Here is a 25,625-nt window from a genome sequence, read left to right on the forward strand (position 1 = left end):
CACCTTATTTTGAAAAAACGGAAGTAGTTTACCAAGTCCGTCACTGTCAGCTGATCTTGGCTGATTTAACCCAAACATTATAAGTAATAACAGGAAACAACCTTTTGTTTTCTCCTGATAAGGAGTCAATTATCTCAGGATAACAAAAGGCTATTTTCTTGTGATAACAAGTTCATTATCTCATTATCTCACAATGAAAGTGTTTAGGCCATGACTGTTTAGGCTTCAATATTAAAGCCCCCATGTGTATGTTATGAAATCCCTTGGCATCATAACGCACTACCTTGCACTGGACAAATATGCATACCATCAGAATAATTTGAGAGCCTAAAATTGCATTTAAATCATATACATACGGGCTTTAACTGGGTGATAGAGAATACAGGTATGAGTGGGTGCTCATTATATAGACAGCAAAGATTAAATACAGTAAAAATATTAGATCATTGTTTTCTTCAATTTCTTGTTCATTTTAATGCCTGGTACAACTAAAGGTACATTTGTGTGGACAAATATAATGATAACAATAAAAATAGCTCATAAGAATTTAATTAAAGAGCTGATATCTAGCCATTTTCCATGGTTTTATTGATAATGATTTTGGTTATTATCAAGAAAACCATGGAAAATGGCTAGATATCAGCTCTTTAATTAATCTCTTATGAGCTATTTTTGTTGTTATCATTATATTTGTCCAAACAAGTGTACATTTAGTTGTACCAGGCATTAAAATGAACAAGAAATTGAAGAAAAAGGGTGGTCTAATATTTTTTTCCATGACTGTATGTCCTTTTCTGTTTAAGGTTTGGTTGGAGTCATGCCATTGTTGGGTACATTTTGTTCAACAAATATTGTTTTTTTAAGGCCATTAATGATGTACAATAATTGATGTAATGCCTTTAAATTTGTACACTGTCCTACTTTTTAAAGCATCACACTGAAACACCCTACTGACCACTGAGATTATGAAAACACGTGTTCATGCATTCAGGTGAGGAGTCTTCTGGGGACACTGTACAGAGCGCTGTAATGCTGATCGATACCGTAATAGAAAAGTAATCAATCAAACCCGTGTCTTATCCATCATATCAGAGGAGGACCACACCGTCTGTCCCTCGGGTGCTGTTTTGTCCCCGTTATGAACAAACACAGAAGGACAAAAACGGGAAGAGTGGTGAAAGAGGGAGATTTGATATCTTGTTAGTTTGACTGTGGAGTCTTGATGCAGCTCTCTGTTTATTCATGTAAATATTAGATATTCAATAAACACAAACAGATCATTTTGAGTTTGTCGAGGTGTCAGACTGTTTGTTCTCTACAGCAGGCTGTGAAGAGCTTCTGCATCAATCATTGGTCTTCCATCAGCTCTGTTGTCATTTTACTGCTCACTGCACTGATCAGGATTCAATAAATGAGATGATGTGACATAATAATATGGATAAATGTTCTAAAATACATAACTACAATAACTACACTACAGGGGAATAGGGTCATTTTTTAACTTATAGATATCACCATAATATGTCCCCAGTTTATCTAAATTAAGACTATTTTTTTTCTATTACAAGTTTTCTTAAATGTTATGATTATATATGCACATGAGGTGCACTCATTTGCAAATATAACCAGGACAAAAATCTGAAATTTCAAAGTCAGTTTCAAAGATATCACCATGGAACTTCCCCAGTTTGTTATTTGCATTAAGACTTTTTTTTTTATTAGAAGTTTTCTGAAATGTTTTTTAAAATATGCAAATGAAGTGTGAACTCATTAAATGTGCACTAATTTGCATATATTTCCAGGACATTAATCTTAATGGAAGACACTACAGGTGAATAGGGTGTTTTTTTAACTTCTAGATATGACCATGAAATGTCCCCAGGTTATTTAAATTAGAACAATATTTTTTTTCTGCAATGTTATGGTTATATATGCACATAAGGTGCACTCATTTGCATATATAAACAGCACATGAATCTGAACACTGGATAGAGCACATTTCAAAGTCAGTTACATTAATATCACCATGAAAGTTTGTTATTTACATTAAGACAACTTTTTTAGATTACAAGTTTTCTGAAATGTGATGTTTAGATATGCAAATGAGGTGTGAACTCATTAACTAATTTGCATATATTTCCAGGACCTAAATCATTGGCTAAAGCTAATTTTAAAGTTATGCTTTTATTTTGTTGATATGTTGGATTCAAAGTTTTTTACAGACGAAAATTGGACATGGAAAATATGGATATCTCCCTTTATCATTTCATAAATCAGAAAATACTGTCAAAACTGCCATAAAAAAAACAATTTTCGCCAAATGTTGTATAAATCGGTATGAATGATATAGAGACACCCTTCTGTAAAAACCTTCAGAATATAAATAAAACTGGTGAGTTTGGTGTCTGTAAGTGGAGCTGAAGTTGAGATTTATGGCTCAGAGCATGAGAAAGATTTCATACATTTATAATGGAAATTACTATTTGAAGACAAAATATTGAATCTAACTCATAGTAACAACACTATAGAACATGTAAACACATAATATTGTGCAGGAGAGTGGGAGCTTTCTAACGATGCCTGTGATGATGAGGTTTAGACTACATGCTGCAATAGAACGATAACTTTTAGTGAATTTAGGATAAATCTACAAAATACAGTAAAATATACACCTAAATGTTTGTTTTCTATGTATTTCCCCCCACTATGCAAAAAGAAGACAAATTATGGGAGAAAAATAGCCCAAAACCTCAAAATAGACCAGTGCATGAAAAAACAATGTTTATGCCTGTAGTGTCTCACCTTTAAGAATGTAATTTACAATTAATGATAACAAATTTGACAAGTGAGGCAATGACAGTAAGAGATCATTAGGTATAACCTTAAGGCATTCATAGTAGTGGGTTATAAAGCAGGTTACACAGAAACCTGTCTCATAGCAACAAGAATATAGAACATGTAAAAAACATAATATTGTGCAGGAGAGTGGGAGCTTTCTAACGATGCCTGTGATGACGAGCTTTAGACTGCACACTGCAATAGAACACGACATGTTATGGGAGAAATATAGCCAAAAATTGACCAGTGCATGTAAAAAAAATGTTCTGTCTGTCCTGTCTCACCTTAATGTTCAGTGTAAACAGTATATGTTGTTTAAATCAAAAAGCAATCAAAATCAAAATTATTTAACCCAGAGGGGAAATTCAATTAGTCTGGTAACTCTGTTGGAATGAGACAGCCTGATGGCTGTAGGAGCAAAGGATCTTTTGTATCTCTCCGTCCTGCAACAGAGAGAGAGGAGCCGTCCAATTCTGTTTTTTTGGTCCAGAAAAGGTTTTGTGTAGCGGATGATCTGGGTATTTCAGGATGACCTCGAACATGTTGACAGGTCATCTCTCCACCACCTCCTCCAGTGTGTCCAACCTGGCTCCAACCACAGAACCAGCTCTTTAGACCAGTCTGTCCAACCGCCTTGCATCTCTGTGTGTGATGCTGCCTCCCCAGCAGACTGCAGCATAAAACAACACACTACCACCACAGACTGATAAAACATCTGCAGCATCGTATTACAGATGTCTACAGATCTGAGCTTCCTTATGAAAAAGAGGCGGCTCTGCCCCTTTTTGTAGAGAGCGTCTGTGTTTAGGGACCAGTCCAACTTATTATCCATGTATACACCTAGATACTTATAACTTGGCACCACCTCCATGTCCACCCCACAGGTATTCACTGGCTGAAGGGGGGCTTGAACCTGAGGAAATCTCTGATAATTTCCTTAGTCTTTGAGGTGTTCAACAGCAGATAGTTCTTGTGACTCGTCACTGAAGGCTTTTATCAGATCCCTATATTCAGATTCCTGTCCATTCCTGATACACGCCACAATAGCAGTGTCGTCTGAGTACTTCTGGATGTGGCAGGACTCAGAGTTGTATTTGATGTCCACTGTGTACAGTGTGAACAGGAATGGAGCCAGAACAGTGCCTTGTGGAGCCCCTGTGCTGCTCATTAATGTCCTAGAAACACAGTTTGTGAATGGTGGATGCTGCTTTGGAGATGTACACATGTTGAAGAGGGGGAGGAGGTGGTGTGGTGTCAGTATAGTAAATGCTGAGCTGTTTATCATAAATGTATATAACCAATAGTACTTCTAAAGCAGGTTCATGTGGTGACTGAAGAGGATGATGACGTTCTGTGTCTATCTGAATAAAGCAGACACACACACACAGACACACACGCAGGTTTTTATGGCGCAGCTTGACAGGAGATTATCCTCACACATGTTCACACACAAAGTGTCTATGGGAGTGTGTTGCCATAATTATATTCTTGTCAGGATGGAGGAGTCTGAATCAGCATTCCCATCATCATGGGACACTAAAACTCCACTCCAATCAAAATGTCTTCACTGTAATGGCTGCAACCTGTGCAGTCTGAGATAATCTCAGTCAATCAATCAGATGCAATATGTTAGAGGTGGACCAGATTAGGATTCACTAAAAGGATATCAGCACTGTGCAACGTGATGTTTATTACCTCTGTAGTCTCTCATGTTTTATTTTATTTACAAGACAGCCCGGGGGCTGATCATTTTAACATGAAGCCTGTTCTGCATTCATTAACAGACACAATATATCCCACTGAATCTCCTGAATGTGTTGCAGTCAGTGGTAGAAAGTACATTTACTCAAGTACTGTACTTGAGTACAATTTTGAGGTACTTTTACTTTACTTGAGTATTTCCATTTTAAGTCACAAATATTGAACGTTTTTACTCCACTACATTTAGCTGACAGCTTTAGTAGTAAAAAAACTTGATACATTTAAAGTGATTAGACTTTTTTTTTTAAATTAAATTAAATCTTATAACATTATATTAAGTAGATAAATGAGCCCTCTCTTTACAGAATTAAAACACTGATTACATAATAGCATCAATACAATACAATAATAATAGTATATAATAAAAACATAATAATAATAGTAATAATATATTTAGAATATATAAAACAACAAACAAACTGAGTGGGGTCATTCTGTATAACAAGTTCTTCTACTTTTGATACTTATTTTTTTATTATTATAACCTTTATTTAACCAGGAAAATCCCATTGAAATTAGGAAACCTCTTTTTCAAGTGAGACCTGGTCAAGATAGGCAGCAGCAAATACAAAAAAAGTTACAAAATTACACAGTTAACCACAAACTAAGGACAAACAAAAAAGCAAAAATGATTTAATTTACAAACAATTTATGAAAAAACTCTCCCTTTAGATTTAAAAGTGCTCAATGATATTAACTCCAGTCATTCCGTAACTTATTTCATGCAAAAGGTGCAGAGTGGACAAAAGCCCTTTTAGCCAATTCAGCACGGGCTTATGGACCAGAAAGCAACAAAAGATCATGAGATCTCTGAGCAATAAAGGGACAAATGTAGGTAGGCAGTAGTCCTAGCATTGCCTTATATATTTTTCATTTTCATTTATCTTTTATTTATTTCTTGAGAAATCACTGAGGGCAACCCCTTATTTACAATGATGTCGAGAGTACAGAGAAAACACAATGAACAACAAACAGCACAGACAAAACACATGCAAAAACATTAAAAACAGTCACAGTGAAAGGCAGAGTTATTGGTTATCATAGTTTTAAACTGGCCCATAGTTATAATTGTGGTGAGTTTGAGTGAAAGTTGTAAAATGTTACAGGTAGATAAAGCCAAAAGTCCAAATTCAGTATTTGTCCGGGGAACATTCAGCATTAAGCAATCACTAGAGCGTGTTGGATAATTACTATGTCAGCAGTTTAATAAAGTGCTGAGGTATGGTGGCATATTACCTATCAAGACTTTACAAATGAAAAGGAACCAGTGCATGTCTCGTCTGATAGATAAAGGTGCCCTTGATGTTGATACTTTTGTACTTTTACTACAGTAAGTTTTGAAAGCAGGATTTTTGCTTGTAGTGGAGTAAATTCGTAGTGTTGTATTAGTACTTTTTACTTATGTAAAGGATCTGAATAATTCTAAAAAAAAGGACAATGGTTCACATTAATTGTAATTTAGCCATACTGACTGTGAGTTGGTTTGCCTCACCTGATTTTTGGAAGTGATATAGGACCAAGTACACATTTGAACATGTTGTTGAAGTTATTTAGTAAAGCATCTGTAAGCATATTTAGTCTCTGCATGTATTTTGTGGTGACAAACTTATCTTTTTTGCCCTCACTAATCTAGTATAACACAGAGACACTGGTGAGACTGGTCAACACCAGCTATACTGTGCAGGGCATGCATGTGTGACATATTGGTGAGGTGTGTGGGTGAAAATAGCTGCTGTTATTTAAACCACAGCAGGGAGCCTGATTGTGTTCCTGCAGAAACACACACACACACACACACACACACACACACACACACACACAAAGAAGAGTCAGAGAGGAAGACAGTGCTCAGGGGGGCGGCCGGGGCTCGGCTATTTATACCGCATCTCAGCCTGACAATCCATCTACTCTGCCGTCTATTCCAATCATTATAATGACTTGCTGATTTCCAACAGCTGTCTGTTATCAGAGGTGTGTCGATGAATAACAAAACTTGAGTTTTGTCACAGCCACTGTGTTAAAATGATCAAATCTGGGCCACATTGTTGAAATGAGCAAAAACAACCAGAGTAACTTCTGGTACTGCAACAACTCCACAACCAATAAAGAGAGAATGTGTGAAAAAATATAGAGGTAGTTAATGACACATCTGTCACTCCAGATGTCGTTCCAGGCAAATTAATATTACAACAATTTTGAAAATAATGTTGTTTAGAAAAAAAAAATCCACTGTAATTTTGATGAAAAATGAATTCAGACTTAATATTCACTTAATAACTTCTAATAGCAGTGGTGGAAAAAGTATTCTGATCCTTTACTTCAGTAAAAGTACTAATACCACACTGTGAAATGACCCCATTACAAGTAAAAGTCCTGCACTAACTTAAGTAAAAGTACAAAAGTATCAGCATCAAAATGTACTTGATAATAACCAAAATCATTATCAAGAAAACCATTGGAAATGTCTAGATATCAGCTCTTAAATTAAACTCTTATGAGCTATTTTTGTTGTTATCATTATATTTGTCCAAACAAATGTACCTTTAGTTGTACCATGCATTGAAATTTACAAGAAAAGAAAACAATGGTCTAATAATTTTTTCCAAGACTGTAACTAAAGCTGTCAGCTAAATGTAGTGGAGTAAAAAGTTACATAAAATAGAAATACTTAGGTAAAATATAAATATCTCAAAACTGTACTTAAGTACAATACTTGAGTAAATGTACTTAGTTACATTCCACCACTGGCTAATAGATTGAGGGACTGACTGAATACCTCCTCTCTTCTTATTAGCATTTATCAATATTTTTTAAATTACTTTATTGCAGGTTATGAAATTACAACTATTAGCAATTTCATCACATAGTCAATTCATCCTGCCACATTTATGCATTTTTTTTACAAGAGGCAGTGCCAAAAGAATAAATTAATAAGTAAATAAATAAATATTCATGTTTAATTGTTTGCTTATTCAATTAATTATTTCATTGAGGAAAAGAAAGAGAAGACAAAAAAAATGTATTTTTTTTTTTGCATTTTTCAATATCATGTATTTCATTATTGTGTAAAAAAATATAGTGTAATTATGCAGTTGTATACATAAAGCATATTCTGTGTTGTAGTATGTATAGTAGTGTGGTATTACTATTCAAAAGTCCAAAATACAGCAGCATGTTTGCAAAAAAATAGATGTGAGAAAGCCAAAAATGTCCTCATAAGTCACTGTAGCTTAGTAAATGGGCGTACAGACCAATGGTATGGTCCATTATAGGCTTGTTCCAAAAAGCCCCGGGGGGTAGCCGAGCTGTGGATTTTTCAAATGCGTTGTAAATTGTATAAATTGTAATTGGTTGTAGAGAGACGGTCTCTTTAAGGCTGGACTGGATGATCCCTGTGGAAGGACGCCAGGCAGCAGGCAGAGGCGGATCTCTCCTGCCGTGTTCAGTCACGGTACAGACCTGTCAACATCACGGTGGAAGTCGCTTAACCTCCACAATCCTCGCTTGGTCGTTTTATCAGCTGCTATTGAGGCATTTCAGAGAAAGAAAACCGTGACCGAAGAAGCGAGGAGCAGCGGAGGGAGGGGGGCGGTAGGACGGAGGAGAGACAGCCGGCTCTGCTGGACATCCAGGCGGCCGCACTGCTGCCGCAAACCCCTGCTTTTACTGCACACACATTTTACTCACTAAACTGACGAAAGCCTCGTATATACACCTGGATGTTTAGCTTTCTTATCGAGTGCACCACGGAATGGGTGGAGGAGGACTGACACTTGGGGAGCCGTGAAGAAACACAAGAAAAGTAGCATCTGTGGGGGGGAAAAGAAGAGCGTGCACCGTGCGTTTTATAAAGCCAGGAGCCAAGGAGAGTGACAGCACCAGCACCAGCAAAAATGTCTGTCCCTGTAAGTATGTCAGCCCCAGGCTCAGGGGACACTTTCACAGCTTTTTTTTGTTGCCCTTCGGTGTTCATATTTGCTGTTTCGAAACAATTTGCCTCCACGACAGAGCGAGACTGAACACGTCCCACCAAAGGGCAGCTCTTCTCCAATGCAGCACACACCCAGTTCTCCAGCAGCACTTCACTGATTAAAATGTCAACTTTCACAGCTGCATTAAGCCCGCGTGTCATTAAAATATAGCCTCGCTAGCTACTGTAATGACTAGTGTAAAGCAATGCTATTATACTGGGATAAAGTGCGACTTGTTGGTTTTGTCGAATTTGCTGGAAGATGCGATTGAGTGATGAGGTGAAGTGTAGCAGCAGAAAGCTCCCGTGGAGCTCTGCTCATTAGAAAAGGCGCAGTAATGTGCCCGTTTTGTGAATGCTCCTTGGTTTAAGGCCACATACTGGGTCTGTAGTGCCAGAGCTATTCTCGGCAGGCCTGGCCTGTCAACACATTTAGACAGCTGATATTACTGCTGCTCTGTGTTCAAGGGATGGATTTATATTATGTTGCTTTTACACACAATCTCAAGATGTTTTAGTGCAGGCAGCTGCTGTTGGAAATGGTCTTTATGGGGCTTGTAGTGTTGTACTTTATCACATTCCTGAGGAGCTGTATCACAAACTGTGTGTGTGTGTGTGTGTGTGTGTGTGTTAGCCTGTGCACTCAGCTCTACTACAATTGAAAAAGGGCTTACATGTCTTACATTGCTTCCATTTATAGGAATGCACAATATTAGCTTTTTTAGTCACCAATCTGATGCTTTTCCCAGTCAGTGTTGTTGATGTTAATCATATCTTTATTTAATATTTTTTAATCACCGAATGTCTTGATTCTGCCATGCTTTGCCAGCAGACGTATGCATCATGAAACACTGCTGTATCATGTCCTGATTCACTGTGAATACTGCAGGTCTTAAAATGCGATTTCACAGTGAATTCACAAGTGTCTGCATGTTTGCGCTCACATTTTTTGTGCTGTGGGCTATTAAAGGGATAGTTGGGATTTTTTCAAGTGAGGTTGTATGAGGTACTTACTCACAGTCAGTGTATTTCCTGCAGTAGACGATGGTCTAAATGTTCCCAGTTTGGAGAACCAGACATGCTCCAGGCAGGAAACAGACTGCAGACAGGGACTGACACAAAACAGATTTTAACCACTTAAACAAAGACCCACCCTAAAAATGTTACATTGTAGACATTACCTTCAACTATTAAATGCTGGTATGTAGTTTCAACATTAGAACTGAAATAACCTATTATAGCTACATTCAGCTATGTTACTTTTTATCCACATATGAACACTCATGTAACATATTTTCAGCATGTATTTCCTAATATTGATAAGTTAACCAAAACTGAGTGATTAACTGTTAAAACTGTATCATACATATCCCGTTCTGTTCTTTGATTGTCTTGGCCCAGGACTGGGTAGTGAAGCCACAGCTTGAGTTTTAAATAGTATTTCCAATAATATATTACAACATACTTGCTCAGACAGGTATGTATTGAGGCGTTTGGTTGATTGACAGTTGTCTCAGCCTGTCACTGTTTTCTGTGTTTCTACAGGCTATGATGTGTCACAGCTGCACCTACAACACTGTAATAGAGTTGAATGGTCACATGATAACACAGACCCTAATACATAGAACAGGCAGTCGAAACGGCAAAGTATCGTGATATTTTGCGTGGCAATATTCTATCGATTAATGGCCGAGTATCAATATTCAGCGCTCTGGCCCGCAGTTTTTCCGCTGTTTCTGAGCCTGTAGTGGTCTCACTTAGGAATATACTGGAGATACTGATATCATATGAAACTAGAAGATCTAAGGAATATATATGCACCAGGGTATGTCAGGATATCGTGGCTGGAAGTTGTTGAAATAAGGCTGCAAATTTAGGCTATTTTTTATGTTTCATGATGTTCATGGTGATACTGGGTTCCCACAAGACTCCTCAATACACACATGGCTGCCTGACCAATTTAGAACTGAGAAATATCTCTTTTTTGACAAAACAATTCTTGATTGAATTTAATTGTGTGGACACAAAATGCAGTTAAATTGCAATATATTGTATCGTAATACTCACCATGTCACAAAAATGCTTGGTATTGTATCGTGACTCAAGTATCGTGATAAAAACGTATCGTGGGGCCTCTGCTGATTCACACCTCTAGTAAAGTTACATAAATGGAAAACATGGCTGTCATCTCTACCAATTTATATTAGTTGCAGTGTGGAAAGATGTTTCCACCCACTGAGGTGCAGAGGCAGCGGCTCTCTTCACCTTATCAGTGTGGCGAACAGGATGTGTTCTGATTTGCTAAACTTGGCATTCACACATGGACTGGCTGCCTTCTGCTATTTGATGAGACACACTGAAGATGTGTCAAGCATGTGTGTTCCTGCCACAGAGAGGGAGATTGTGCAAGGTAGAAACTGGTGATGAAAGTGATGCACTCAAAGTATATTGGATGCATCGTGTGTGTGTGTGTGTGTGTGTGTGTGTGTGTGTGTGTGTTCAGACACAGTGGATTCTACCCATCTTCTCTGACAGTCAGACAGACAGGCAGCAGGTTGTACCATCTCCTCAGCAGGGAGGATATTAAGTAGGTCAGCATTCACTCAAGTTTGACAGTACATATTGTGCCAAATGTTCAACCATTGAGTGCTTCTCTCTACATTGTTTTTGTTAAATCTCAGTATAAAAGTGTAATTTTCAGCATAACCTCAGTGTTCCACAGCAGCAGACCCCTGACGACAAAACTATACTTGAGGGCTACTGTATGTTCAGGCCAGTGGGCAGAAATACTAAAATGTAGTTTCTGAGAGTTTGTTATAAGCCAAAATGGCTCCAAGTCTATTGCTCAATTTGTCCATTAAATTTGTTTGTTTCATCACATTGACCAAGCACATTCAGCAATATACCAAATTATGCAGTTGTCAATCATGTTCTTGATTTAAAAGTACAGAGAGGAAACTAAGTTACGTATTTTTATTTATTGAGAGTACGCCTATGGGATTTTTGCATTGGATTTTGGATCATTGCATAAAAATAAGCTCTGTGTTAAACACACGTTTCTGATGCTGACACGGTTTGTTCAGCAGGATAATCTTCACAAATGAACACTTTTATTATGTTTGAACCGTTAATGCAGCCGACAGAAGTAAAAAGTTATGCTATAGCAAACTACTCCACAGTTGCATGCTTTAAGCTTCAGACGGTCTCTGACAAGCTAACCAGCGGTTTTGACAAGCCAGTAAAACTGTGTCTGGTTTGATGATGTTTAATGTCCCCGACAACAACTGTCGTCTCATGTAGCCACTTGTTAGCAACCGCCTTTTTAAGGACACGTAAAAACTTCAACATGGGGGTATTTAGTAACGTATTTTATGTCGTACAAGAAAACACAATCATCTCTTCAGCCTGTGTTAACCACAGACCTTATTTCAGTAATCTAACCACCGACCAATTTAAATCCTCATTGAGTTTGAGATGTTAGACCCGAGGGTGCTAAAATGCTAACTAACGTCCTGGCTTAAGAACTCATTCCTGTGGTGCCCTGTTGTAACCTTTAAATGAGCCCTAAACTGTAGTGAAATAGTAATTACCTAAAACCTTGTATACTATAATAAATTGTAGAGGTGTGAATCCCCAGAGGCCCCACGATACGATTTAATCCTGATACTTGAGCCATGATAGGATATTATTGCGATTTGGTGAGTACTGCGATACAATATATTGGGAAAATTCTCAGTCTATTCATCTCACTTCAGTCTTTTTATTTGTCCACAATGAGAGTCAAACCCACAGACTGACCAACAAAGTATTCAGTCAAACTGAACTGAACTGATATCAAACAACTGCAGCATTTTAACAAACTTTCCTCAACTTTAAGCTTTACTGTTATGAATTTTTGTGAATGAAATATAAAAATAGCTTAATTTTGCACTGTTATTTCAACAGCTTCCCGACACGATATCCTGACACGGTGCCTTTAGATTCCTTAAATCTGTGAAGGTGAAAATACTGATGGCCCGTCTGAACGCTAAATATCGATACTTGGCGGCCATGAATCGATATTATATTACCACACAAAATATTGCGATACTATGCTGTATCTTTTTTTCCCCCAACCTCTAATAAACTGTCATGTTTACTCTTATAAAGGGCTAATCGCTCATCAAAACTGTTGATTAAACAGTATTCAACTCTGATCTACTGAACTCTGATCAGTTCTACTCTGATGATACATAAGTACATGATCCAAGATGTAGGCTACTGCACGACCTGTCAAACACACACAAACAGGATTTCATGGTGTTCATGGTAGTGGTAGTGTTGGTTCAGCTGAATGTTGCCACGGTTACAGAGAAATGATACAAAGTGTTTACCTACCTGAGTGTTAGTGGGGTCTCTGCGGGTGTGTGTGTGTGTGTGTGTGTGTGTGTGTATTTGCTCAATACGTTGGGTAAAGGAAGTGCAGTCTCTTTGATGCGTGGTTCTCATGCACTGCTCTGTTATTCTGTCGTTTAGTGACATAAGTGACATCATCACACCTGCAGTATCAGCTAGTGAAATCCTAGTTGCCACAGCAACCGTTCCCATGATCCCTCTCACCTGGTCACATCTCTCTGTGGTGTCTCTCCCCCTTACACACACACGTACGCAGCCATGCTTTCCATGACGTACATGGTGCCTGACAGGTTTGTTCCTAGAAACAGAGTGTGTGTGTGTGTGTGTGTGTGTGTGTTTGAGTGTTCGCTGTATGTTCAGCTGAGCGCACTTTGATTTGCTGATCACACAGAGGGAACAAACAGGATGTGTGTGCGATTTCAGACTGGAATGCTTCTCTGTTTGATCGCTCTGTTTCTCTGTGGAGCAAAACCTACCGGACTGGCTGGAGAATCTTCTAGTGTGCATTATTCTTCACACACACGGACACACACACGTGTACTGTAGCAGCATAGAGCACAGATTGGTCAGATACATATTGGAAGAGAGTAGGCTGATTTAAAGACGCTCAGAGCAGGACACACAGAGGGTGTTTGAACATCATACTATCACATTAATAAATACAAGGACATCATTCAAAATTAACATCGGAAGGTTTGATACCTGAAGCTCACTATTATCATTTTATCATCATCATAATCTCTAGCCAAGTGGCCATAGGTGCACTATGATGATTTTCACCAGTTCTTTCCTTTTGATCGATCGTCTGCAGTTCTTGTTGCATTATACGGTGTCAGAATGAGGGTGTATTAACACCTCAAGGTACTAAGCATCCTTGCCTTGCGTAGCTTGTCGAGTTGTCGGCGGCTAAACCATCAACCCCATCAGGTTTAACTTGATGAGGAGGATGGGTGGACACCCAGCAGGACCAAAAAATAAGACCTGTCAAAGGGCTGAACTGCAGTGGGATCCATAATGAAGTGTGAGTGACAGATTGCTGCTCTGAAGCACTAATGCTACCTCCCCAAACATTATAGGTCTGTCTCAGGTTATCACAGAAATATCAAAGCCATAACAAATGTTTTATTGGCAGCATCCATTAAATATTTTATTGTGTTATCTATAGAATGTCATAAAATGCCCATCACACTTTTCTTAAACCCACTGTGATGTATTCAAACGTATTGTGCTGTTAAAAACCCCAAAGATATTCAGTTCTCACATACGATGCAAATATAATCTGTTTGATTAAATGTAAGACAAGGAAAAGCAGCCCATCATTACAACTGAGGTGTAACATATTTAGTTGATTTTAGGTAATTGCTTGATTATTGAAGCAGTTCAAATTGAGATGTGTTGCTCAACTAGTCAATCAATCAGTAAAAAAATCATTTTAAGACATTTAATTTTGAAATATGCTAACAAGATACATGTACCAAACTAGTATTTAGCTGATAATGTTTCTGTTGTGGATTATTTCAAGCAAGGTGTCCACTGTAGAGTGTATTAGATGGCAGAGAGGACAAGGGCTCGGGGTTAAGTGCTTGTCATGCAGAGTGTGTGTTTTCTCCTGATTGCCTCCTCCATGTGTGTGATTTCTACAGGGACACACACACACGCGCGGACAGTACAACTAGTGGGATTGGTGGGGTTTCCTCAGGCAATGTACAGGGACTGCTTGGCCAGTGCAGTACTAGCGCTGTTTTTGTGTGTGTTTGCAATGATAAAGCTCTTCACTTCAATATTAATCATTGCTGCTAAGAGATAGAAGCTCTTCTCCCATCTTAATGCAAACACACACACACACACACACACACACACACACACACACACACACACACACACACACACACACAAACACACACACACACACACACACCCTTGCATCTCAATTTCCCGCAGCTCTCCACGTCGGTAGAGAGTTGCTAGGGGCAACAGGCGGGTCCGCTCAGAGTGTCAGTCACATATGGGGAGTGGTGTGTGTTGTGATATAAGACCAGTAGAAATCCTGAAGCTAGCATCAGAGCAGAAGGGCTGCAGTGAAATGCTGACGTCAGAGCTGCTCAGTTTTTGCTGATATTGTTCCAATAGCTCCATCCAGGCCTGTGGCTCCTATAGATGCCTTATAGTCACTTATGACGCTGTCTGTCGTTTGTTGTCCCTGCCGAGCATACCGAACGTAGCCAGGCTCATATTCACAACGGTAAAGTTAATGCTAGCTCTGTTCATCAGCAATGTCACTCATTTCACATCTACATAGCAAAGAACAGAAAAGTTATGCAGAGAAAATATCAGTAATTGGATGTGATCTTTATGGAATCTCTGCTGAGCTTTTCTGTCCACTGACATCGTTGGAGATGTTGCCAGACTTTTCATTTTACAACATCTTCATCTATCTGCTACACCACCCCAGAAAAGGCATGTCCAATGAATAGGGATTCATTGGTTGCCCTATTGTTTGGAAAGTCTTATAACTTACTAAACTACAATGTCATTGATGAAAAAAAATGGGGAGATATTTAGGCATTATAGTACGCTTTCATGAACATGTTTTTGTAGGCTATCGATGTAGCTAACGTCAGCTGTGTTCCGACATGTTAACCTTATATTCCGTTGAGACTCTCCTGAGACAAAATGTGAGCAACCACTGTGGGTCAGTGTCCACTCTGCCCTCTTAATTGCTGCTTACAATTGCTGACGTCTGTTTTCCTCCTTAGGTAGTCATTGGAATGAAATATTGGCATCTCCTTTTTTGTTATCACATCCCAATGCGGAGCATATCGAAGATATGTTCATGTTTGAAAGCCGGTACACAATATGACGGCGACCAACTGTAAACAAACATTTGACATGATTGTGGCGTTATTATAACTATTTATGTATTTTCTACCATCATTCCTATTAGTCCTAACAGCCCAGATTTTGACACATGGTGACATCACAAAAAATAGTTGCAGTGGGCCAAAAAATATGCAGAATAGATAACTTTACACGTTCTGGTTAGTCAACTAATCTGGGAAAATAAAGTGAAGTTGAACAATTAAAGGTATTGAATGGACTGCACCTTTCTAGTCTTTGCGACCACTCAAAGCACTTTACACGACAGACAGCAATTATTAACTCGTGGCTGAGGCTACCCTAAACGGTGCTTATAACTATCTGTTATAAACATCCTTCACAGTTTACAGTTTGACTTCTTGCTTGACCCACTGTACTGACTGTAGTCATGCTCACACACAGTTTTCCTACATTTTGACCTCCAAATGAAGTGGTTTAGAAAATCTGGATGTAGATCTCGTCTGACCTGTGTGATGTTGCTGTGTTGTAGCAGTATTATCAGAACTGATAGAAAACTACAAAAAAAGACCATGTCTCAGTCTTAAGCTTCAGCTGCCTTTTTTCAGTGCATCCAGAACTTGCTGAATTCACTAAACTATCATTGTGCCCCCCAAATACTTATTGTGCTTAGCTGTGTTTTGCTTAATTTAGACAATATGAACATTCACTGCAAATGTGAAGATAATATTAAAGCACTTCTCTTCTTTTCATTCTGCTCCCTGTGTGAGATTGCAGCTCTTATTTCATGACAAAGTGAAGTTCATGGCAGTGATGTGGTGCTTGTCTTTTTTAGTTGACGTACATCCATTTCAGCCACGACAGTGACACCGTCAGATTTGATCAGCTGGAGCTTATTATGATAAATTCAGTGAGTCGGCCAAAATAGAAAATGAAATTGGCTTTGTCTGGTGCTGGTGTGCGTGTGACATTCACGCTGAGATTAGAAAATAATAGGCATATGGAAATCCATGATAAGTGGAATGTAACAGTTGCGCCCCTCCTCCCCAACACCACCAGTTTGGTGTCTTCACGTGTAAAACATCGGACACACTGAGCATCTGTACTGACGAGCGGACACAGTCTACAACTGCCTGGTAGCTGCGTTAAACAGAAGCAGAGCGGGAGCCGGGCAGCAGAGATATCGAGGTGCAGGTGCACAGCTGTCAGTGCTATCAGCACATTTCACACATTGTTGCATCTGTATAAACTGTCTCTCCGTTAAAACAGTGTCAGCTACAGCTGCAGTGTGTGAGCTGACTGTTGCAGTTAGCCAAGCATGCCTCAGTGTTCGACTGCAGTCAGCGCAGCAGAACACATGCTGCACACACTGTAAGATATTCATGTTTAGAATATTAACAGACGGCTTGTGTGTTTGTATTTAGGATATTTCTACTTTAATATCAGTGTCTGGACTTCAGGACACTATCACTGGTAACAGGTTCCTCAATCCTCTGCGAACATGGCAGCAGTAGCTCCTGTACAGATGGCATACCCATTACTGTCAGTCCACTATGGTTTATCTCAGATGTATTATAATGTTTATATGCTTGCAGATAAGAAACATAAAAAATATGCACAGAAATTTCCAGAAAATCTCCATGGGAAGTTAAGCTGGGGAATTTTGGAAATATTCCAAATCAGAAACTTTCCATGGGTATTATGTAAATTTATGGGAATTAATGGGAATTAACTGAAAACTGGCGGTAATTTAAACAAACTGTATCATATCCAAACATAAATATTAACAATTTGTTTTGTGATATGCACACATCCATGTGAAATAGAACATAGTTTATTTATTTTATTGAACAATCTATTCTTTCAGTGAGCAACAAAAACATGAATGTTGAGTTAAATATTACTCATCAAACATGTAAATGCTGAATTGAACATGTGATGGAGGAATACACAGTGCATGTAGGGGGTGTGGCCTCAATTAGGGCTTGGTGATTTTGACCAAAAGACTTTAAAGACTTTATCAAATTCAAAACCTTCCCCCTTTTGAAGCAACTTGTTTGTGGCATGTTTTGCAAACAACGTTGTGTTGTTCTTTATCTGCAATCCGAACTTGCTGGTCCTATGTTCAGCCAACATCAAAAGCTATTATATATTGGTATGAGTGAATTGTTCGACTACATATTACTTTCTAAAATATATCGGTATAACTCATAATACTGATATACCACCCAGCCCTAGCCTCAGTGGGGGGCATGGCCTCAATAGCCCTACAGTGAGCAGTGTGCTATGTACATGTGATTGAGGATTAGCATCGATATTATTATTACTATATTACCATATTTTAATTGTACTTGCTTTAAATCTGATCGTTTTAGTCAAGATTATGCTAAAATATATTTTCCCCAACTATATTTAGGTTTCCTGTTAAAAGCCAACCTACCATTTTTTAAATTCCCTTTTGATTCCCATTTCCCACAAATTCCTGTTAATCCCTATAAATTCCCATTAATTCCCATGGAACTTTGAAAATTTCTGGAATTTTGCAACCCTATTTAGAAACAATATCCAGGATGTAGTGTTTCCACCATAGAACACTGACAAGTTTACTTTTATCCAGTAAAATGTACCATTCATTGCTTAGCTATACCACAGTTCTTAAAAAAGAAAAGCTAATTCATGGGATCTTTAGAATATTGTTTTATGTTCTAACAGTAACCAATGATATATTGTTGTTTTTTTTATGTCAAATGTCATGATCAGTATTGGCCTTTAAAAAAAATTTAAAATCACTTTTACATTGATCCATTGGGCTCTTATTTGAATAATGGTGTAAGCCTTCAAACAGACAGTGGAAACCTTGTTAGTACTGTATATAATACAATGTGCTTGGTTGTTGTGATGTTGTGTCCTTATCCATGCCTCCATTAGCCATAAATGGTTTAGTATTGATTAGCTATGCTGGAACAGAGCTAAATTGATTAATAGACATGTAGGCTATATCTACAGTTCAGGAATCAAATGCACTGAACCAAATAACAGTATTTGTTCTCAGAAAGACGTTATCCTCAACAGTAGACCAATCAATCTCTTTCACTGCAGTCTAGGGCTGTACATTTTGTAGATCTGAGCCAAACCCTCACAGTATACCCGGTGTCACGGTCTGGTGAACGCAGCTGCGCATGTGCAGAGGTTAGCACAATGAATGGTTTGGCATGCGATTTACTCTAACCATGGCGAGCGCAAATAAAATGCAAAATGTTTCTCTAGTGCCAGCAGGAAGATATTGTCTTTGACACTGTGGGTGTGGGTACTGTTACATTTCTACTGCAGCCAGTGTGTGTTATTAGTGTAATATTATCCACAGTATGGATTGTGTAGTAGTACACTCATCTAAATGTCATTCTTATTGCCATACAGTAGTACTCCTGTAGTAGGGCTGGGCGATATATCTATATAAAAGATATATCGATATATTATTAAATATGACATGGAATTAGAACATATCGCATATGTCAGTATAGTCTTTATATATGAATGCTACCCTTACTAGGGTTTGTCATATTTAGTTCTTTTGTAATGTTCATTTTTCTTTTCTCATAAAAAATACTTATTTCAGAAAAAGATTGGCCTCTTTTATTTTATTGTTTTTTTTTATTTAAGATATTTTTTTATTTAAATGTGCACTTTATTGAGCTTTGATTTAAAAAAAAAAAGGTACTCTTGTTGTTATACAGTGTTTATGTTCACTTAAATAAACAGTTTTAATAAAATTACTTGTGACATGTCATATTTGGCTTTGACTTTGACTGAACATTTGCTCTTTGTGATATAAATATTGGGATATATATCATATATCAATATTCAGCCTAAATATATCGGAATATGGCTTTTGGTCTATATCGCCCAGCCCTATCCAGTATTGATACATGGATAATACAGGAATAGTCAAACATTTTTTGGGAAAAAACAGGTGGTGGTTGTGGTCTTATCAAGATGAGAAGATTAATATTGGTTTCATCTCTGTGTGTAAATTCTAGCAATGTCTTTAGCCTAGCTTAGCACAAAGACTAGAACTGGGGGGGAACTGCTAGCCTGTCTTAGTCATAGTAAATCTGCATTGATCAACAACCTTTACAAAACCCTGCTGGCAAATAACGGTCGTTTTGTGCAATGAGGCACTTTATAATATTGAGTGCTCCATTAAACGCAGCTTTAGTGTGTGTGTGTGTGTGTGTGTGTGTGCGTGTGAGTTTACGCCTTGCTGACATTCATTTAAAGGTTTATTGTGGATTAACATTTTTAATAGCATCTCGTTTGATTGTTGGAGGGAATCAATCAGGATTTATGTAAATTGAAAAGCTTCTTGAATCTTATTTTACAATACAGTTATTTCTGAAAGCAAATACTGCATGTCCCAATGAAAAGAAAATTTGCTCATTTAATTCTTAAATGAATTAGTAACATTAAACAAATAATAATTCTGTGCTTTTGTGTATGCATGATCTGAAGGAGGCATATTATTAATATGCCTCCTTCAGATCATGCATACACAAAATATATCTGCGATGTGATTATGAGAAACAAAGAGGTAGCGTAGTGATCTCTGGTTCATTCCCTCTGTCTGACCGCAACACCTTCATCAGCCCTCTGCTACCTTCTCTCCATCTGTCTGATCTACAGTGTGTCCCTTAACCTCCTTTCCTACTCCCTATATGTTCTCCTACTCCCTCCTCCTCCTCCTCCTCCAGTGCAGTCCTTCAGCATCCTTTTACACACAGAAAAAAATCAAATAGATTGCATCAATGGGGGATTTTGTATAGTTGATGTAGGGCTGGGCGATATGGACCAAAAGTCATATTCGATATATTTAAGCTGAATATTGATATACGATACATAGTCCGATATTTTTATCGCAAAGTGTGAGAGCAAATGTTCAGTCAAAGTCAAGTTTTATTGAAACCGTTTATTTAAGTGAACATAAATACTGTATAACAGGAGTATCTTTATTTTTTTAATCAAAGCATTTAAAATAAGAAAATATATTAAGTTAAAATAGCCTATGAAATAAATAGGCCAATCTTTTTCCAAAATAATTATATTTATATGAGAAAAGAATGTGTATGTTTTTTTTAACTATAGCAATATATGTGATATGGTCTAATTCCATATCACATTTAAAAATATATTGTTATATCTTTTATAGCGATATATTGCCCAGCCCTAATTTCATGACAGGCATTGCATCTGCCTGTTTTGTTTATATGTCAAAATCATGAGAATTTCTTTACAACAAAACTCACATAAAGAGGTCAGGTTTGGCAAACCTTGGGTTCAGAGGTGTGTTGATGTCTATTTTTGACTGTTTTCTGCTTTTTTTAATGTACTAAATAATTAATCTAGTAATCAGAAAAAAATCAATAATGAAATAAAATGTTTTTTCATGAATCACATCTTGGAACTGGAAAGCCATGTCTCATTTTCTCTTCGAATCACCAAACACCTCCATTTATCCAACCGTTTCCTCTCCCTCCATCCATCCTCCCAGTCGGACACGCCTCATCCCAGTTTGTCTGTGCTTGACCTCTGGTCTCCGTCATGATGGGGTCTGCATCAGGCCTGATTGGATGATTTACACACTGTTGGAGAGGCAGCAGAGGAAGACGGAGAGAGGGGAGGGGATGGGAGAAAGAACTGGAAGGAGGGAATGAGAGGGGGATAATGAAATGGTAAATGGATGGAGGAGAAAGGGAAAGACGGAGAGAGATTAATGATGTGAAGAGGAAGATATTACTGTACTCGGACTGAAAGATGAAGGGCTGGATGTAATTTCCCCTGCAGATACTTTCTCACTCACCTTTCACTACCCTCTTAGCTCACTCCCTTGTTATGCATTCCCATCTTTCTACTCAATCATCTCTCACTTCATGCCCTCTTCCTTCTGCTTCATATCTCACACGGCAATCAGCGTCACATTTTAAAATCAAATGATTTGTGATTTGTCTGACTGACCAGCTCTATCAGAGGTGGGAATTTTCTGTAGTTTGTGAAAATGGTGGAAACCATAATTAGCAATCTTGTTCTCCTTTGTCTTCCTCAATATTTCATGGAAATACAGAAAACACAGAAAACTTAACGATAACAATTCTACTGACGACTTAATAATTATGTTTCCTTGTAGACAGCCCGGTTATTTTCGCCTATTGTATATGAATATTTCTGCATACTGGGGTCCCTAAACAGGCTGTGAATTGCATAAATTGGGAATGACTGGAAAGCTGAGACTCTTGTGGATTCATGATAATATTATTGATAATAATAATAATAATAATAATAATAATAATAATACATTTTATTTGGAAGACGCCTTTCTTGGCACTCAAGGACACCGTACAAAAAAAATAGAAAAGAAACAGCAATAAAATACACAGAATTTAGAACAATGCAATACAATAGATTGGACAGGGTAATTGTCATCAGAGGGAATAGGCAGTTTTAAACAGATGTGTTTTGAGTTGTGATTTGAAATGGGGGAGTGAGTCAATGTTCCTGAGTTGGGGTGGTAATGAGTTCCAGAGGCGGGGAGCAGAGAGGCTGAGTGCTTTGCTCCCCATGGTGGTGAGACGGGTGGAGGGACAGACAGGTGTATTAACCCATTAAGGCCTAAAGCGCCTGGAAAAAAATGCCTGGAAAACCTATGGGCGATTTTCAAATGACCCCCTAAAACCTGAAGGTTTTTTGGAAATTCAACACCTACTAAATAATAGATTTTTCAGCCTCTGTAGCAGATAAAAATGAAATTCAAAAAGTATTTGAGAGCTTATACCCGTGGCTTTCATACGAAGTTGAGTTTATTTGTCCAAACCTTCAATAAAGTTTTTTAAAAAATCAACAAACTCAGCAAATGTTACATTTGACTGAATAAAAAATCCTATGCATGATACTAATACATGCCCATTAGCAAGATGCAAACATGATATGACCACTGGAAGAACAAGACATAGTTGTCATTAGCCTACTGTAATAAAAATGTTTTTTGCTTTGCCTATTATTATTATTATTAATATTAATATATTATTAATAATATTATTATTATTATCTCCAGATGGCCACAAATCTGACTGTTCTTCTGTGAAAATATGTCGTCTAAAAACATATTCCTCATCCATAAATGCCGGTCGATTGGTTCCGAGGGTTCAAAGTCCAGATCAGCAATAAAATGATCGGCGCTGTTTTCATCAGATCTCTTCTGTCACTTACTTCTAATCTCCCTCCGCTGTAGTCGTCTTCCTCCATGATTTCAAAGTTCTGGAAATGTCCAATGTTGCATTGCGACACTCCCGCATGTATTCTGATCATAATTCTGATGCATTTCATTGGCGAAGAGACCGAAAATAGGTGGAAAAAAATACAAATACTACAAAATGACATATCCGCTGTCCCGGCCTTAATGGTAGAGTGACGCAACAGCGCTCCCGGTTTTAATGGTAGAAATGCGCTAATGCTTTCCTGGCGTCAATGGGTTAAGGAAGAGGATCTTAGGGAGCGGGAGGGAGTGGGAACATCTATCCATTATCTGTAACTGCTGACATTGGGTCCCTGGACAGGAAAGACACATATGGAGGTTTGGATGGGACAGAGAAAACCGCTCACCACTCCAAGTTTTGAATCTGCTTAAATAAAAGATTGGCTTTTTACGGGAATGGGAAATGACACACATTCATTATTCTTATCCACTTATCTGAACTGAAGGTCGTGGGGCTCTGTAGCCACCCTGGACATGTCTCCAAACTATCACAGTGCTGACACATAGAAACAGACAACCATTCTCGCTGTCATTCACACCTACGGAAAATTTAGAGTCACCAGTTAAACCTAAGCTGCATGTCTTTGGACTTTGGGAGGAAGCCGGTGTACCTGGAATGAACCCAAGCTGACACAGGGAGAACATGCAAACTCCACACAGAAGAGCCGCAGGCTGGAGTCGAACTGGTGACCTTCTCGCTGTGAGTCAAAAGTGCTAAAAACTACTCTTGTGGATTCAATGAGCCCAATTTTATTCATGTGTGATGATGCTAGTCCTCATGTTGTGAGCTTTAGGATAATCACAGCCTCATGAAACGTCACAACCACAAACTGGAGACCTAGAGCATTCAGAAGATGTACGTAGCTTTTCGAGCATTATTGGCAATAAGGACGTTTCTCAGCAGTTTACAGAACAGAAGTGCTCGTCATCCAGTCGCCAAAAACACAGTTCTGTTTTCAAAGGAGTTAAACAACAAAAAAGCTTTACATCATCAGATTCAGAGAGTCTTGATGTGCTACTGAATGTACCATGAAGTCCCTGTTGGTGTGAAAGTTACAGTTGGTTGTTTACAAACAGAAGGCAGAATGTTCCACATGGCTGTCTTAGTAAAGCAGGAGGATTTTCCAGTTCTGTTGTTCCGCCGACATGATGAAAACCAGGACAAGCGAACATTACAGTATTTTACAGGTATTTGTCCGACACCAAGCTGAAACTCAAATAAGGATGTCTGGTCACAGTCTATGAAGCGGCTGTGCGCCAACGGCCTGCTGAGTTTAGGCTGCACCTCAAACAAACAGCTGTGTTGATGGTCAGTGTAGAGTAGCAAACTTGGGAGCCATGGCACACAGCTGACCAGTGTGCTTGCAACTTAATGTTTTCCAGAAAGGATGCTTATGTGTAGTTGTTTACGAAACAATAAGCAGAACCGTAATGTGATTTTCTTACAAATTCTTTGGAATCTGACTTGTGGAACCAGTTCACAGTGCCCAACCTTTTCTTTAAATATCCACACAGCACATGTTTATAAAAGTATTTTTCTTTTATATGTAGTGGTATTTCTACATGCAAGTAGTTTGGCTTGTATGAATCCAGTTCAGACGGTTAAGGGCTCTTAATCTGGAGCCCTTTTCACAGATTCAAATAGGTCCAAATGCCCATTGACGCAGTTTCTGCAGTGTGAAGAAACAATGGACCAATCAGAGCTTTTTGGGCAGTATTAGGAATGGGGATTTCATTTTATTACAGACTGGAGCTTGTTACCAAGCTACCCCCATAACAACAGTGACAGAAAAATGTTGTGAACTCCTAAATCCCAAAGTCTTTAATGGTGTGAAAAAAACTGCCCTCTGCAACTGCTGTTGAACAAGTACATTTTATTGGAAATGCTCACATGCAAAATTGTCAAAATCATCAGGCATTTTGGTAAGTATTTAATACTATATAATTTACATTTACATTAACACATGTAGGAATGTGTTATTAATAATAACTGCAGCGGGACTTTAAAATCATTCTTTTCTGGATGGATGCTGTAAATTGATTGATTCATTGATTACATCAGCGCTGGTTGTAGACCTGGTTTGTACCCTGCCCCCATCTTCAACTTTACCTCTCTTCAGGATGCTAACCTTGCATCACCATCCTTTTTTTTCTCTTTACCTTTTCTGCCCTTGTCCTTGAAAATGTATTGTTTCTTTGTCTATTTGCGGAACATTAAACAATAAAAAGTCTAAAAGCAGCTTCTATTTTCAGCTTCAGACACTCCTTGTTCGGTGCTTTGATGGAATCTTTAGGTTGCCTTGAGGCTACTACCATGAGCAGAGGTTTCCCTGCAGGGTGAAGACTTGCTCTCTAAAGACACAAAATAAGCACACACCCATCAAAAGCAATTAAAGGCCCCGAGGCAAGGAGTGTGCACTTTGAAATTCCTTTAAAAGCATCATTTTAGTCAACAGTCAAAAGCACTTTGTAATGTATTTGGCTGTGTTGTAGTGGGGGAATTTTAACACATGTATTATGTCT

At 38.2% G+C, this 25,625-nt stretch overlaps 1 protein-coding gene across 1 annotated transcript in view; it reads left to right on the plus strand.

Annotated features, from left to right (window-relative positions):
* Positions 1-8,001: 8,001 nt before the first annotated feature.
* Positions 8,002-25,625, plus strand: part of bcar1 (BCAR1 scaffold protein, Cas family member) — a 101,186-nt gene continuing 83,562 nt past the window's right edge. The window contains exon 1 of the mRNA XM_059335060.1: positions 8,002-8,504. Within this exon, the coding sequence (XP_059191043.1) occupies positions 8,493-8,504 (12 nt within the window). The 5' untranslated portion in view covers positions 8,002-8,492. The remainder of the gene's footprint in view (positions 8,505-25,625) is intronic.

This window comes from Centropristis striata, chromosome 6, assembly GCF_030273125.1.
Source record: "Centropristis striata isolate RG_2023a ecotype Rhode Island chromosome 6, C.striata_1.0, whole genome shotgun sequence".
Classification (NCBI taxonomy): Eukaryota; Metazoa; Chordata; class Actinopteri; order Perciformes; family Serranidae; genus Centropristis; species Centropristis striata.